This window comes from Colius striatus, chromosome 3 (assembly GCF_028858725.1).
Source record: "Colius striatus isolate bColStr4 chromosome 3, bColStr4.1.hap1, whole genome shotgun sequence".
NCBI lineage: Eukaryota > Metazoa > Chordata > Aves > Coliiformes > Coliidae > Colius > Colius striatus.
The window spans coordinates 85,245,274-85,259,140 of NC_084761.1; the positions used below are offsets into that span (position 1 = coordinate 85,245,274).

Sequence of the window (13,867 nt, forward strand, 5' to 3'; positions counted from 1 at the left end):
AGGCTGGAGGCAGGCAGACAATTGTAAACAAAATAACTCCACAAACACCCCTATTTCCTGTAATCCATTTGAAATTGCTGCTGATACTTCAGTAAACACAGTATCTTTGTTCTGCATCCCTCAACAGAAGTCTGGATTAGAAAACCAAGTTCCATAATCGGTTGCTGTTGCTCCTGTTGCAGGCCAAGGTTGAAGTATTTAAGAAAATGTGTATCACGAGAAATTTTGCCCAGCATTGGTGCACTAAGCTGGTTTTTGGTGCAGGCAGCAAACATGACTGAGTGAATGAACAGTAAGTAGCAGTCAATGGTCACAGTATCTTGCAAACCTCTCTTTGGTCCCCTTTCAGTGGGAATGTTGACCAGTGTTCTGTCAAAGGTTGGAGAGGTGATTTAAGCCTTTCTCATCCACTCCTTATTTAAATAGATCACTCTTAGATGCTTAGGTCCAGCTCACACCAACCTACCAGTCCCTACACGGAAGCAACAGCAGCAGTTTCTACCAGAAGGATGGAAAAGCCTGACTGTTGTACAGGAGAATCCAGTCCTGCAATGCTTGTGCAAACAGCTCCACCATTGTGGATGTCAATTTGAACATCAAACCCTAAATCAATATAATCACGTGCCATTGGAGAACTGCAGTTCTCAAAGCAAGCTGATGAACAAGCAATTATCCTTTATAAGCAAAGCTACAGAACTATAGGAACAACAACAAAAAAAAAGCTGGAACAGAAAACAAGGAAAAATTCAGGAGAAAGTCTTCAACTGACCCTCAGAGAGGTCCCTGGCTGCCACTCAACCTCGGTCAGGGGAATGCTGACCTATAACCAAGTTACCTCTTCAGCCAAACGGTACTAAAACCTGTGTACAAACACTGCTAATACAGATTCTTTGGGAATATTCCACCTCTTTCAGATCTATCAAACTGCATGAAACATCCCAGATATGAGTTGTGCTAAACTGATCCAGATTGATCAAGAAATTGGCTCCCCAACACCCTTCTCTTTTTTTCTGTTCAGGGTTGTTTTGGTTTGGGTTGGTTTGGGTTGGTTTCTTCTGTAAACTATTGGGACCTGCTTTTTACTCCAGGGAATTTAAAAGGCTGTTTGAAATGTTTGTTTGGCCGTTGAAATAGTGGCTGAAGATGCACTATGTTAATGCTGGTTTTAATGAATTTCACATCTAAAAGAAACATAGAGCAGTTCTTGCCAAACACAGACCTCTTTCAATAAATTAACCCTATTACTTAAATCCCCAGAAAGCCTTTTTCCCACTGCTCTTAGGAAGCAGCGTTTCTGTCATTCCACATATCTAGCCTGGCTGAACAACAACCCCCCAAATTCAAAGGCACCTTGCAAAGTCCAGGACACACAAACAAGTAGAAGAAGTAAATACAGGAGTGCTATCAGTCTCTTATTCATGCGACCTCGCATGGGTGTTGTTTTTGCAGGTACAGGAAGGAGGCAATAAACGGTGGGGAGGTGGGGGTTGTTTTCTGCAGATAACGATTTATTCGCTCAGACCCACACGGTTATTTGCGTGAGCTATTCTTTCTGCACACGCGTGCGTGCGCGCCTCTGTGTGTGTGTGGATGAGTGTGTGTGTGAGTACGCCTGTATGCGATTGCGTGCGTGTGCGTGCGCCTCTCAGTATGTGTGTGTGGATGGGTGAGTGTGTGTGTGAGTACGCCTGTATGCGAGTGCGTGCGTGTGTGTGTGCGGGCCGGCGCTGCGCCGCCCCGCCGCAGGACGCGGCCGTGACGCGGGGCGGGGCGGGGCCGTACAAACGTGCCGGCGCCGGGCGCCGCCTGCGCCCTTTCTAGGCGGGCGGCAGCGATCGCTCGCTCCCTCGCTTGTTTCCTTCCTTCCTTCCTCCCCGTCCCCTCCCCTCTCCTCTCTTCCCCGCCGCTCCGCTCGCCGCCGCCGGGAGCGCATTCCCCGGCTCCGCTGCCGGCACCTGCAGACGCTCATGGAAGAGCGGGGCGGGCGCTGCCGCATGGCTCCGCGCCCCGGCGGTGAGTGGCGAGCGGGCGCGGAACGGGGGTGCCCCGGAGGAGGGCAGGGGAGCGGAGGCGCCTGGGACAGCGCGGGGAGTTTGGGGTTGAAGCGGGTGGCGGAGGGGGATCTGCTGTTCCCCGGGATGTCTCGGCACCTCGCGCCGCCGCCCGCACCTGCTCCCGACAGGGCTGGGAAGCGTGTCCGACCGACCGGCCGGGCGAAACCTGCCATCCCCAGCGCCGGGGAGGACGCGCGGCAGCTGCCACACACTCTCCGTACTCACCGAGTCAGGCTCCGGGAGGCAGCGCTGGCGGGGGCGAAAGCAGAAAACGGGGCGGGGGGGAAAGTGTTCGATGCTACCTGGCGTGTGGATCTAAAGAACGAGGGAATGTAACAGCAGACTGGTGGGGGTGTGGAAGCGGAGTGACAGAGTGCAGGGCTTCTACCTGACAGCAGAACAACTTGCAAAAGCTCCTCAGAGCATCTTTGAGCCGTTCCCACGGTGAGTGCTGGAGCCGCCTGGATGCAGCATGCTGAACCTGTCAAGCTGTGTAGAGCTGGAGGGCAGAGTGGTCTTTGGGGGCTGGCAGGAGTGCACAAAGCCTCAACTCGAGCTCACTTCTGCAAGCACTGGCTCCCTAGAATAGTACAGGGAAGGCTTTGTTACTACAGTTCTCAGGTGCTTTCCAGAGATGTGTAAGGGGTTCAAATCTTTTGAAGGCAAAGAGATGCTGGGAGAAAGGGCTGGCAGTGCACAAGTGGAAGAGTTCAGATTTGGTTTTGTCTTCCAGCCATTCAAAAGATCAGGAAAGGACACCTGGCTAAATACAGGCAATTCAATCACCTCAGTTGACTGGGAATTAAAGTATACAACCCTCCTTCACATCTCTGTTAGTACAGTAGCTTGAAGGTTTTCCTTGTTCCAAGGCTGTTCCTCTTTGGATGCTGAGAAAGAGAAAAAAAATTACCTGGGAGAGAAAAAAATGTATCTTGGAAATCCTATCAATACCAGGCTTGAATGGCATGGGGATGGGGATGTCTGCAGGGATCATCTTTCTGGCACGAGAGACCCACTCATTGCCCACTCCCACAGAGAGCCTCTGCAGTAAATATGACAAGTGGAACATGTAGTAAAATATATGTCGTAAAATAGGTTCTGTTTGGTGTATGCCCGTAAATTGTCTGGCTATCAAACTCAATAGGTAAAAAATAAATGTAATAACTATTACAATTTACATCTACCAGCATTTCTTCCATTCTGGAACAAGAAACAGCTCAGAAATGAGCACTTGTCAGTAAGAGCACAGTTACCGACATCAGCTTTAGCTGTCTCTTGCACATCCACTCTTTCAGTATTCACCCTGTTGGGTATTTTCCTTTTTGGAAAATGCAGAGGTTTTTGATATTACACAGCCAAACAGATGCCTCCAGTAGGTCAGCAGCAAGATTATGCATCTGAAGCAAAGCCAACTGCTGCGGTGGAGAGGCGCTAATTTGACAGAGCAAATTCCAACTCCAACATTGCCAGGTTCCAATCTGTCTCCTCCTTTTTGGGATACTACCTTGGTTATTCTGAATCAGCCATATGCTTCCACAGACATTACACAGAGTGGGTGGAAAAAGAGTTTTCCAATCCACAAGAATACATGCATGTATAGCATGTTCTGCTTTTCATTCAAGGAAACCAGAGGTGTTTTTATTATTGTGCCTAGTGTGGGATCATTTCGTTCTGGCTTCTAAAAATGCTGCTCAGAGCCAAGAAGCTATCAGAAAAAGTCAAAGCTGATGGATTTCCATGAAAAGTTTTGATAATTAGAAAAATTGAAAATATGTCTGGGCAGTCCAAAATGGAAGATCCTGCTGGGTCATATCCTCACTCCAGAGAACAAGGGTTCCCTCCAGGTCACCATGTAGGGCTTCACTTAGTAAATGTATTGGTTTAGCTAAGTCTAATACAATGATGACCTCTCCAGTACACTCTCTGCTCCGGTGTATTCTGAAGGCAGGAGAGTGGAGGACACAGAAATCAGCTTGGAATAAGAACTAAAAGATTCTTTGGAGGTTCAGGGCTTTTTGTTTTCATTGTTGTTTTAAGGTCTTACTGGGATTTGAAACAGGGCCCATGGCTACAGAGAGTGGTAAGAAATTGCTTGGCAGAGGAAATGAGAACAGATTTACTTAATCTGCTGTGCTCCCTTTTTCAATATATTTAGTTAAGGTGAGCCTTTGTAAAGAAAGGGACCAAGACGGTACAGAGCTGTCCTTTCACATGGGTTGTTTTCTTGGGGCCAGTGTTGATGAATCAGGAAGCAACTCTATTAACTGTGCAGATAGGAGTTCTTCTTCCTAATTCGATTGTGACCCATTTTGCTTGGGAAGTGGGGTGGGGAATAATCTGGATTTTTACTTGAACGTTTGGGTTTTTCTGGGGGATAGAGAAGGCAGTGGTACAGTGTAGCCTTCTCCTTTATGAAAAAAAAATTAGTTCTGACAGGTATTAAAAAAACTGCTAGAAGGTGATAGGGGGATTCCATATTGGCATTCAGAACAAAATTTTCTCTGTGTCCTGAGCTATTCAAGTTTATTTTTATTCTGCTGTAGTGTCCCATTTTATTTTTACCTGCATGAGGTTTTCTGAAATCCAGGGTATTCTCTCTTTTAAAAAGTTTTATGAACTCTTGGCATGAAAGACTGCAATGGTCCCTTTCTGACCTTGAGAAAAAAGAGTGCATGTTATATATAACTACAGTCTATTATAAATTTGCTACTTTATTGTTCACAGTGGAGCTGAACTCCTCCGTTAGAAGTCATGAACTGTTGACCTAGCTAATTTGTATAAACTGTGTTTATCACAGCAGGTGCAGAAATATCGCAGATTTCAGCCAAAAATACTTCCTACCAAGTCAGCCTTTCTCAGCTTGTTAAGTTCCCCTAACTGGAATTCAGGGACTTTTTAAAGTATATTCGTGAAGTCTTAGAGCTGATAGAAAATATACCATCTTCACAGCACTGAAATTATGATTAGATTTCTTAACATGCTGACTATAAAAGTTAAAGCCATGGTTTAATTTCTACTGGTTGTGCAGCATTTCTAAATGTAATTTGGGAAATGTGCCAAAATGATAATGTTTAGGTACTGTAACGCAGGTTATCTTTTTCACCTCCCCTCTTAATGTCTTTTATATACCATGAGGTGATCAATATTTTATGTCCCTAGAGATCTATGTCTTCAGTAGTATATAGTTCTATTTAATGTAATACACTTGTCTCTCTAGCACTTAGTAAAATAGGCAATTACTTGTAGTTAGCTACTGGAAACTAGAATTTGAGCATTTCATTGACACATTGTTTAAAACTTTAGTTAAAATATGATTGAAAAATGGGGAGGGGAGGAAGTGTAGGAAGCATTCCTTCATGAAGAGGGCATTGTAAGACAGTTTAATAGTGACTCAAAATTGCTCATATAAACAACTAAGGCATATATCCTATGGCAGACACCACCTTTTCTTGGAGGATAGGAATACGTACTGTTCATATCAATGAGTTCTTGAAGAATTTCAAGTACTCCACTCGATCTAGTTTGGTTTTTAGAAACGCATCACTGAATACATATGTTCAGATCACTGACTTTTCATCAATTTAGAAAGTTGCTTGTAGAGTTGTTCAGCTCAGTTATGCATTTTTTTCTTTTTTATACAATATAAGAAGCCAACGTAGATGTACAGGTTGGACTGCACAGCTAGTTTTAACTAGCAATGTTAGTCTTGTATTTTGCAGTACTGACTGCCCAAATATGCACAAAGGAAAATACAGTCCACAACTGTCCTGAGGTTCAATCTCATCTGCAAAACTAAATATACTTTATAAGAACGGAATGTCTCCCTCATATTTTCAGCTTTAATCTCCCTCTAGAGACAAACTTCAGCAACTGATCTATGGTTCTCATTCAGGCCAGACCATGGTTTTTTTTTTAGATGCCTGGGCAAAAATCTCTCAGTGAAGGGCTTCAGTTTTGCAAGGGGAGAAAGTGAGCACACCTGGTACTAAACCTGTTCAAACTTAGTCCCTAGAAAACCATAAAAACATCTCTTTAATGAAGGTTAAGCCATCAGCATATTTGTGGAAAATATGTAGACTTCCCTCTTGTAGTCACTGTCCTGGTAGCAACTGTGTCCTACTAGCTCTACTACACCTCTCAGTGTGTTGCTATGCTCTCTTTTTGGTAAATATCCCCATCAGATTTGCCAGCAGAGCCTACCTAATGGTTACTGACTGCTCTACAGACACTCCTTATGTTCCCGCCTACCTGCTTTGGCAGCTAACTCAAAGGTTTCTATGAAAGGTCAGAACTAAATCCAGCTCCATCCCAGCACCAGCAAAAATGAAGCTATCAGTTCAGGCAAAAAACCTACCTTATTTTGCTAATGCTAAAACTAAAAATTAGATATAATTTAAACGTGTTATAAATTGGATAGAATTTAAACATTTGTCATAAAATAATGACATATGTTTAAGAGTGCTATAATACACTTAAAAATCAATGAAATACAGCAGCTGTGGCGCTCATACTGCATTTACGAATAAAAGCTTCCATTTACTTCCAAGTTACTGTTAGTTTTGAAGTGGTTTTAGTCATGAAAGCTGATTTGATTGGCAATGTCCACATTGAGTCTTTTTGAATAAACATTATGGCATATTTTTCTAATTAATTGGAGAGAGCTGAAGAAAAGATTAAGCAAAAGCAATCAGACTTTTTGAAAAGTCTTGGTATAATCTTCAAAGCACCATTTAACGTAAACTGGATTTCTTTTACCAACTTGGTCGTTTACTTGTAGCAAATACAACACTAATGACTGTCAGTTAAATTTTTGTACTAATCTGGAATACAAAGTCATTGAGTGTAGTCATGTATGCTCTGCTTGACTTGCAGAGGCAGTGAAGAGAATTCTTAAAGCAGAAAAGTAATTTGGCAGAGCAGCTGCTATAAACTTCAGTACATTATTATTATTGTTGAAACAGGTTTTTTGGACCCACAAATTATTGGGGAATGAACTACTGAAGAGCAGCTCTGCAGAGAGAGACCTGGGAGTCCTGATTGATAATAAGCTAAACAAGAGCCAACAGTGTGCCCTCGTGGCCAAGAAGGCCAATGGCATCCTGGGATGCATCCAGAAGAGTGTGGCCAGTAGGTCAAGGGAGTTTCTGCTCCCTCTCTACTCTGCCCCAGTGAGGCCTCATCTGGAGTCCTGTGTGGAGTTCAGGGCTCCTCAGCTCAAGAGGGACAGGGAACTTCTGGAGAGAGTCCAGCGCAGGGCCAGCAAGATGATCAGGGACTGGAGCATCTTTCATACGAGGAAAGGCTGCGGGAACTGGGGCTGTTTAGTCTGGAGAAGAGGAGACTGAGGGGAGATCTTATTAACATTCACAAATATCTAAAGGGTGGGTGTCAGGAGGTTGGGACATGCCTTTTTTCTATTGTATCCAGCAACAGGACAAGGAGTAATGGGATGAAGCTGGAACACAAAAAGTTCCACTTAAACACAAGAAAAAACTGTTTCACTGTGAGGGTGATGGAGCAGTGGCACAGGCTGCCCAGAGGGGTTGTGGAGTCTCCTTCCTTGGAGGTCTTCAAGACCCACCTGGACACGTTCCTATGCAACCTGATCTAGGTAAACCTGCTTCTGCATGGGGGTTGGACTAGATGATCTCTAAAGGTCCCTTCCAACCCCTACCATTCTGTGATAAGTCTATGAAATTATAAAGCTATGGAATACACATTTGCATCACTTTTTATAAACTACTGCAATTCTAGTAATAAAACTGCAGGTCTGCATAAAGAGTTAAAGAGGACATAAAAGAAGAAAGCTGAATGACAACCAATTTATATGTCGTTTTGTTCCTGGACACCATTTTGCCCACACAACATATGTTCTGTGCTGAATTTAGAGACACACTCATGTCCATTGTGTTGCATTAGTCTAACACAACAAAATAATTGACCTAGATGTCAAGCTTTTACAGTCTGAGGGAAACAGAATGGAAAGGAAATGCGGATAAAGCTTTATTGCTTGCAAGGAAAACAACAGCATATAGACATTTTGGCATAATTACTGGTATGGTTTGTTGGGCGTGCATAATAAAGACAGTGAATGGTACAGATAGCGTATCAGTGTTCTGCAGTGTAAGAACACCTGATGTACACCTGAACAAATAGTTGTGGAGGGACAGTGAAATTCGGTATGTCTGAAACAGAAGATACTCCCATGTTATTCTAAGGTGTCATGTAGGAACAGAAAACAGTTGCTCTTGTTTATTTTGAAAAAGCTATCCCTCAAAAAGTGTTTAAGAATGGGAAACCACTGAGGCAGAGATCTACTGAGTCTTAAAAAGCTGTCTGAGGTAAGGCCCTTAGTACTTTAATATCCCACAAGTCAGATTTCACAGAGCAATGCCAGCCAAAAAAAGAGTAGAGCTACAGTTAAGACACCTTGCTATATCTTTTATTTCACTTAAGCATCCCCATGCTATACTCAGCCATGGGAAGGCTTGAATAAAAAAAAGTTGGCAACTGTGTAGTATGGCTATGAATTAAAATGAACAGTGTCAATGAACTCATGTAAATATAGTTCATTTAAAAATAAATAAATAAAATCCCAGCAGCATGTTGTCCCTAATATGAGACAAGCAGTTAATCTTTCCAGAGACAGCCTATGGCAGAACTTGGCTATAAGCATAACATCTTGCAATCTGACTGCTAAGAAATAAGAGGTCCTACAATTTGGCTTTAACTCCTTTCAACAACAGTTCAACCTGTTCCTCACTGGAATCCTATTATGTTTTTCCAGTAAGGTGTTAAGACTACAACTCAGGCTTACTATTTATGGAGCCAGTGACTCTTAAAATATACTCCAAAGTAAGTGGCTGTTCCTTTAATCTGTGACCTTAAAATTCAACAAGAGTTGATGTTTTGTTGCCCTTATGTGCTGAGCTGCCCATTGGTCGCTCATCGAATCCAGCTAGTGCTGTACCATTTGCTCATACTGCTGCTGAATATGGTGGTGGCATAACTCAGTGGGGTGAATTTACCTATATTGAATTGCTTGTTGTCATCTGGTGTTCCCCCTCCCCAGTGTCCTCTGAGGACAGTGTGGGGCTGAGAAAGATTAACAGGAGTGGTGAGGACAGGGAAGGAGCACAAGATTAATGATGACGACCAAAAGAGAGCCCTTTCGGCCAGATAAAACTTAAGTAACCAAAAATAGAAGAACAGTAAATTCCTCTGCAAAGTTGCCTCACATCAGACATCACAGAACAGCCCAGAGAATGACCTTCTGCCCAAGACAGGGCATGCCCATGAGCTCAAAGCTTGCAGGCATACAGGGAAGCACACACTCTCCTGACTTCACATCTATCCTGAAGCTTTGCTTTCCTCTCCTCACAGCCTTGATTTCTGCTTCCTTACAATATCACTGACTTGTAGCCCTTTTAGAAGTGATTAGAAAAAGGGAAAGCATAAAAGTAATAATGAGTAGCAAATATCAGGAAGCAGATTTGCTCTATTCAGGATGGAGTCATGACCTCTGTAAATGCAAAGCTATCAAACAGAACTTTCTAGATCACTTAGAAACACATCATTAGTTCTTGTCACACTGGGTCTTAGTTTATTGTGGAAAAGTCATTAGTTTCTTTTCACATTCTCTGGAGGATTTCCAAAACCTAGCCCTTACATTTCCTCAGGTTGTTCATGTGTAATTTCGTATTTCAGCCCTTGTTAGCTGGTACAGAATGCACTGTTCCAGGCTTAAATTCATAATTACAGTAGCATACTAAGGCAGAACAGTCAGGTCCTCTGCTATTGTGGCTTCCACTTCTAAATGGAGTTAGACAATACCAAAATCATACTTATACTAGCCCTCCACTGAGGCTGTAAAGTCTTTGGAAGGCGTCCTAATTTAGGGAGCTTGTATGCACAGCCTGCTCATAACATGACAATCTAATAACTATGCTATATGCAAAGCCATTAAGATTTCACTTCAAACATTGCATTAAAATCACACTGACCTTTCAATGGAGTTCAGTGGTGGTATTTAGTAGTCTTTTGATGAAATGTACAGTTAGTAGTTTGTATCACAGCAACTTGCTGGCTATTTCTCAAAATGACCTTCAGAAGTATCCACTATGTGTTTTCTTTCCTGAGTACCATGACTGGAACCACAGCTCTCTAAGCATTTTGTTGATGCAGTCATACTATAGTCTATGGTCTCATTAGCTTACCTTTTTACAGGGCAGGGCTGCATATTACCTGACTCTATCCTTAGAAACCCTGAGCACAAAGCAAATATGCACCACTTTAAAATTACACAAAAAATTCTACTTTTCCTTCATCTACTACCCATCCCAAGCTCTTCCTAATTCTACTTAAGAGAACATTATCATTCTAGAGTTGGGCAGCTCATGCATGAGCCATTTTCCCAGCAGGCTTTATGTCTAAAAGTTACGGTCACATGCCATTTTAGGAGGCTATAATTCCAAGCCTTCTTAGAATACCCTCAACTTTTAGGAATGCTCTTTTGGTCCAGTCCACACCTTTTCTCTTTTATGTTTTGCTTCCTTTTAATCTGTTTCTGCAGATTAAAAAAAAGCACGCTTAATTCTCTTGTGATTGTGGTTCAGTTCCACTGAGGTCAGATTTTAAACAATAATACTCCAGATGAATCTTGGATGCAAGACAAAGATTCAGAATGTTTCCTGATGACTGAAAATCATTTTCTCATGGCACTACTGTATGTGCCTGTCATTATACTAAATGATCTATGAGCCTAGAGTTGGGAAAGCTAAAGCAATTTGTTCAGCTGTGAAAAGCAAGAGATACCTGCAGTGTGCCTTTATTGGTGATATGTCTGAGTATAATAATATGCTGCTTTTCTTTCCTTCTTTCAGCAAAGGTCCTGTTTGAGAAATACGTGTTCACTCAGCAAAACAAAAACAATTTTTAAAGGTTTTTCTCGGTGGAAATCACTCTATGCCCCGTTACCTGCTTGAGTGAAACCAGACTAAGAACTTCTGTCATGGCAGCTTTTCTTCTGGGAGCTGTGTTGCTTATTGTTCAACCTCAGATAGTGCCTTCCAGACCGGCTATAAATTCAAAGACTGAGACTTCTTCCCAGTCTCTTCAGAGAGAGCTTTTAAAGAAAACATCTCAAAAAAATGACTTCAAGGAAAACATTCATTCTAATGGATCATGCCGGCAGCTGCCACAGACTATCATTATTGGGGTGAGAAAAGGTGGAACAAGAGCTTTGTTAGAGATGTTGAGTCTGCATCCAGATATTGCAGCAGCAGAAAGTGAAGTTCACTTCTTTGACTGGGAAGACCATTACAGAAATGGATTGCAGTGGTATATTCATCAAATGCCATTCTCTTATCCCCATCAGATCACCGTGGAAAAAACTCCAGCATATTTCACATCACCTAAAGTGCCTGAAAGAGTTTATAACATGAACCAATCAATGAGATTACTCCTTATTTTAAGAGACCCAAGCGAGAGAGTACTATCAGATTACACCCAAGTGTTCTATAATCACATGCAGAAGCACAAGCCGTATCCATCCATTGAACAATTCCTGATTAAAGATGGCGAGCTGAATGTGGACTACAAGGCAATAAACAGAAGCTTATACTACATTCACATGCAAAACTGGCTGAAGTATTTTCCTCTTGATCATATCCACATTGTAGATGGGGATAAACTAATCAAAGATCCCTTCCCAGAAATAGAGAAGGTCGAGAGATTTTTGAAGTTATCTCCACAGATTAATGCTTCAAACTTTTATTTCAATAAAACTAAAGGCTTCTACTGCCTAAGAGACGGTGGTAGAGAGCGTTGTTTACATGAGTCAAAAGGTCGAGCACACCCACAAGTAAATATCCGGTTACTCGAGAAACTGCACGAATATTTCCATGAACCCAACAAGAAATTCTTTGAGCTTGTGGGCAGGACATTTGACTGGCACTCATTTGTGGCAAGTTAGTGTCAAACTGCAGAACTTATGTTCCAGTGTACATTTAGAAATTTTAAAAAGGGCATTTAAGCTATAATTTATTTGTAAATTCCATAAATACTTCTGTACAGTATTAGAGTCACAATTGCCATATATTATACTAGTTATATTTTTCTACTTGTTAAATTTGAAAACATTTTGTATTGTTTTTCATGATTGTTAACATTGTGTATGATGTGTGTATATGAAGAAACTAAATTATTTCCCTGCAGAAGATGCTCTCTTGATGCATCTCTTGTCTTTTTAATAAATAAGAAATTCATTTCAACAGAACCCTCCAGAATTATTTGGCCTTTGTGGGCTATAACGAATATGCTAAACTTTACATTTCCATTTTTCTTGCTTTGAAATGTGCTTTAATAATTTCTTTGTTCATTTGAACATATTATCTTAGTTCGCAGATTGTTCCATCCTGCTTTATGAAGTTACTTCCTGATAAAGTGGTGGTACTTGCACATGTTGGGACATGCACACCCAAAGGACAATATAAGTCTCTGTGTAACATGACATATTAACTGCTGTACTTACGTTTGTATTTACTGTTATAACAAGTGCTCCTCAAATTCTTTGGCAGTACAGTGCAGGTTTCATAGCAGATTTTTAAAGATTCTATGGGGACTAGCTCATAAAATCCAGAGTTAGCTGCAGAAATACGGTCAACCTGAAAACTTCCTCCAGTCCCTGAATGTATATATACATTTTATATAGAAAGAAGAATGGTTGAGAAAAGAATTTAAGCAATATAGGGACATTTTCAAGGTTGCTTATGACTGTTCCTACATTTTATAGCACATTTATGCTTCGCCATTACTGAGAATGGACACTTACACCAGAAAAATTTGTTGGTCTGCGTTCCAATAAGTAGTATCTTCCTTCATTCATACAAATATCACCATTTAAGTCTATTTTCTATGAGTTGAGCAGGTGATTCATGCAACTGATAATTGCCCATGGACTTCTGTTCATTTAATCTCCTTCCAAGAACCATGATGCCAAGTCTTGATTAGACTTTTGTGTTGTGGGATTAACCTAAATTCCAGGAATTTTTATGGTCTTCCATCTGTGACAAATGGAAGTTAGATGTTCAGTACATTGGTAAACATTACAGCTCTCCTTGTCTGTGGTAGTTTAAGATATCTTGTTAGCTATCAGCTTCTGGAGTTGGAGTTAATCCTGTTTCCACACAAGGCTTCCTATGGTACTTTCATTCTGAGCTCCTAAGTTTCATTACGTTATCTTGCATTTAGTTGTTGAACATGCAGTGGCAACACCCTGTAAATTTGAACTTGTAACTCATTGTTACAGTCCTTTATAAAAAGTAAATGTAGATTGATTTTTTTTTTTTTTTTTGCTGGTGAGATGGTGCAAACTTGGGCACTATGACAAGGTACTGTCTGGATGCAAATATCCCATATTATGCTGCTTGCATGAAAATTTGCGATGCTGCCCCTCTCTTTCCCAATCCTTGTGCACCTGCCCAAGCTGTATTCAACCTCAGAGAGGTTGGTGGCATTTTACAAAATAGACCTTTGACAAAAACCTACAATGAAATGATATTGTACTCAATAAAATATTTTCTGAATTGCATCTCTCATTTCTCTTTTGCTCATCATTGGAACAACAGAATTTAGGATTCAACTGCAGTTTAGATTCTAGTTAAATGTTACTGAAGAGTTGAGCTGTAGCCCAGTGGGTTGATTGAAAAATGGTTGTTTGCTACTGAGTCGTGGCTGCATGGTTTGTTGCTGATACAGAACATACAAGGAGAGAAAATTTCTGGTGGCAATAACACTACATCTTACATGAGGCA

General features: G+C 41.5%; 1 protein-coding gene across 1 annotated transcript; it reads left to right on the forward strand.

Moving 5' to 3' along the window:
- Positions 1-1,844: 1,844 nt before the first annotated feature.
- On the forward strand, positions 1,845-13,636 carry HS3ST1 (heparan sulfate-glucosamine 3-sulfotransferase 1). The gene is made up of 2 exons (XM_061994036.1): positions 1,845-2,013; positions 10,937-13,636. Exon 2 carries the CDS (start codon positions 11,065-11,067, stop codon positions 12,025-12,027), a length of 963 nt encoding a protein of 320 aa, XP_061850020.1. The 5' UTR covers positions 1,845-2,013; positions 10,937-11,064; the 3' UTR covers positions 12,028-13,636.
- Positions 13,637-13,867: the final 231 nt, after the last annotated feature.

Coding starts and splice junctions, on each gene's coding strand:
- HS3ST1 (XM_061994036.1), top strand. CDS start 11,065: ATGGCAGCTTTTCTTCTGGGAGCTGTGTTGCTTATTGTTCAACCTCAG.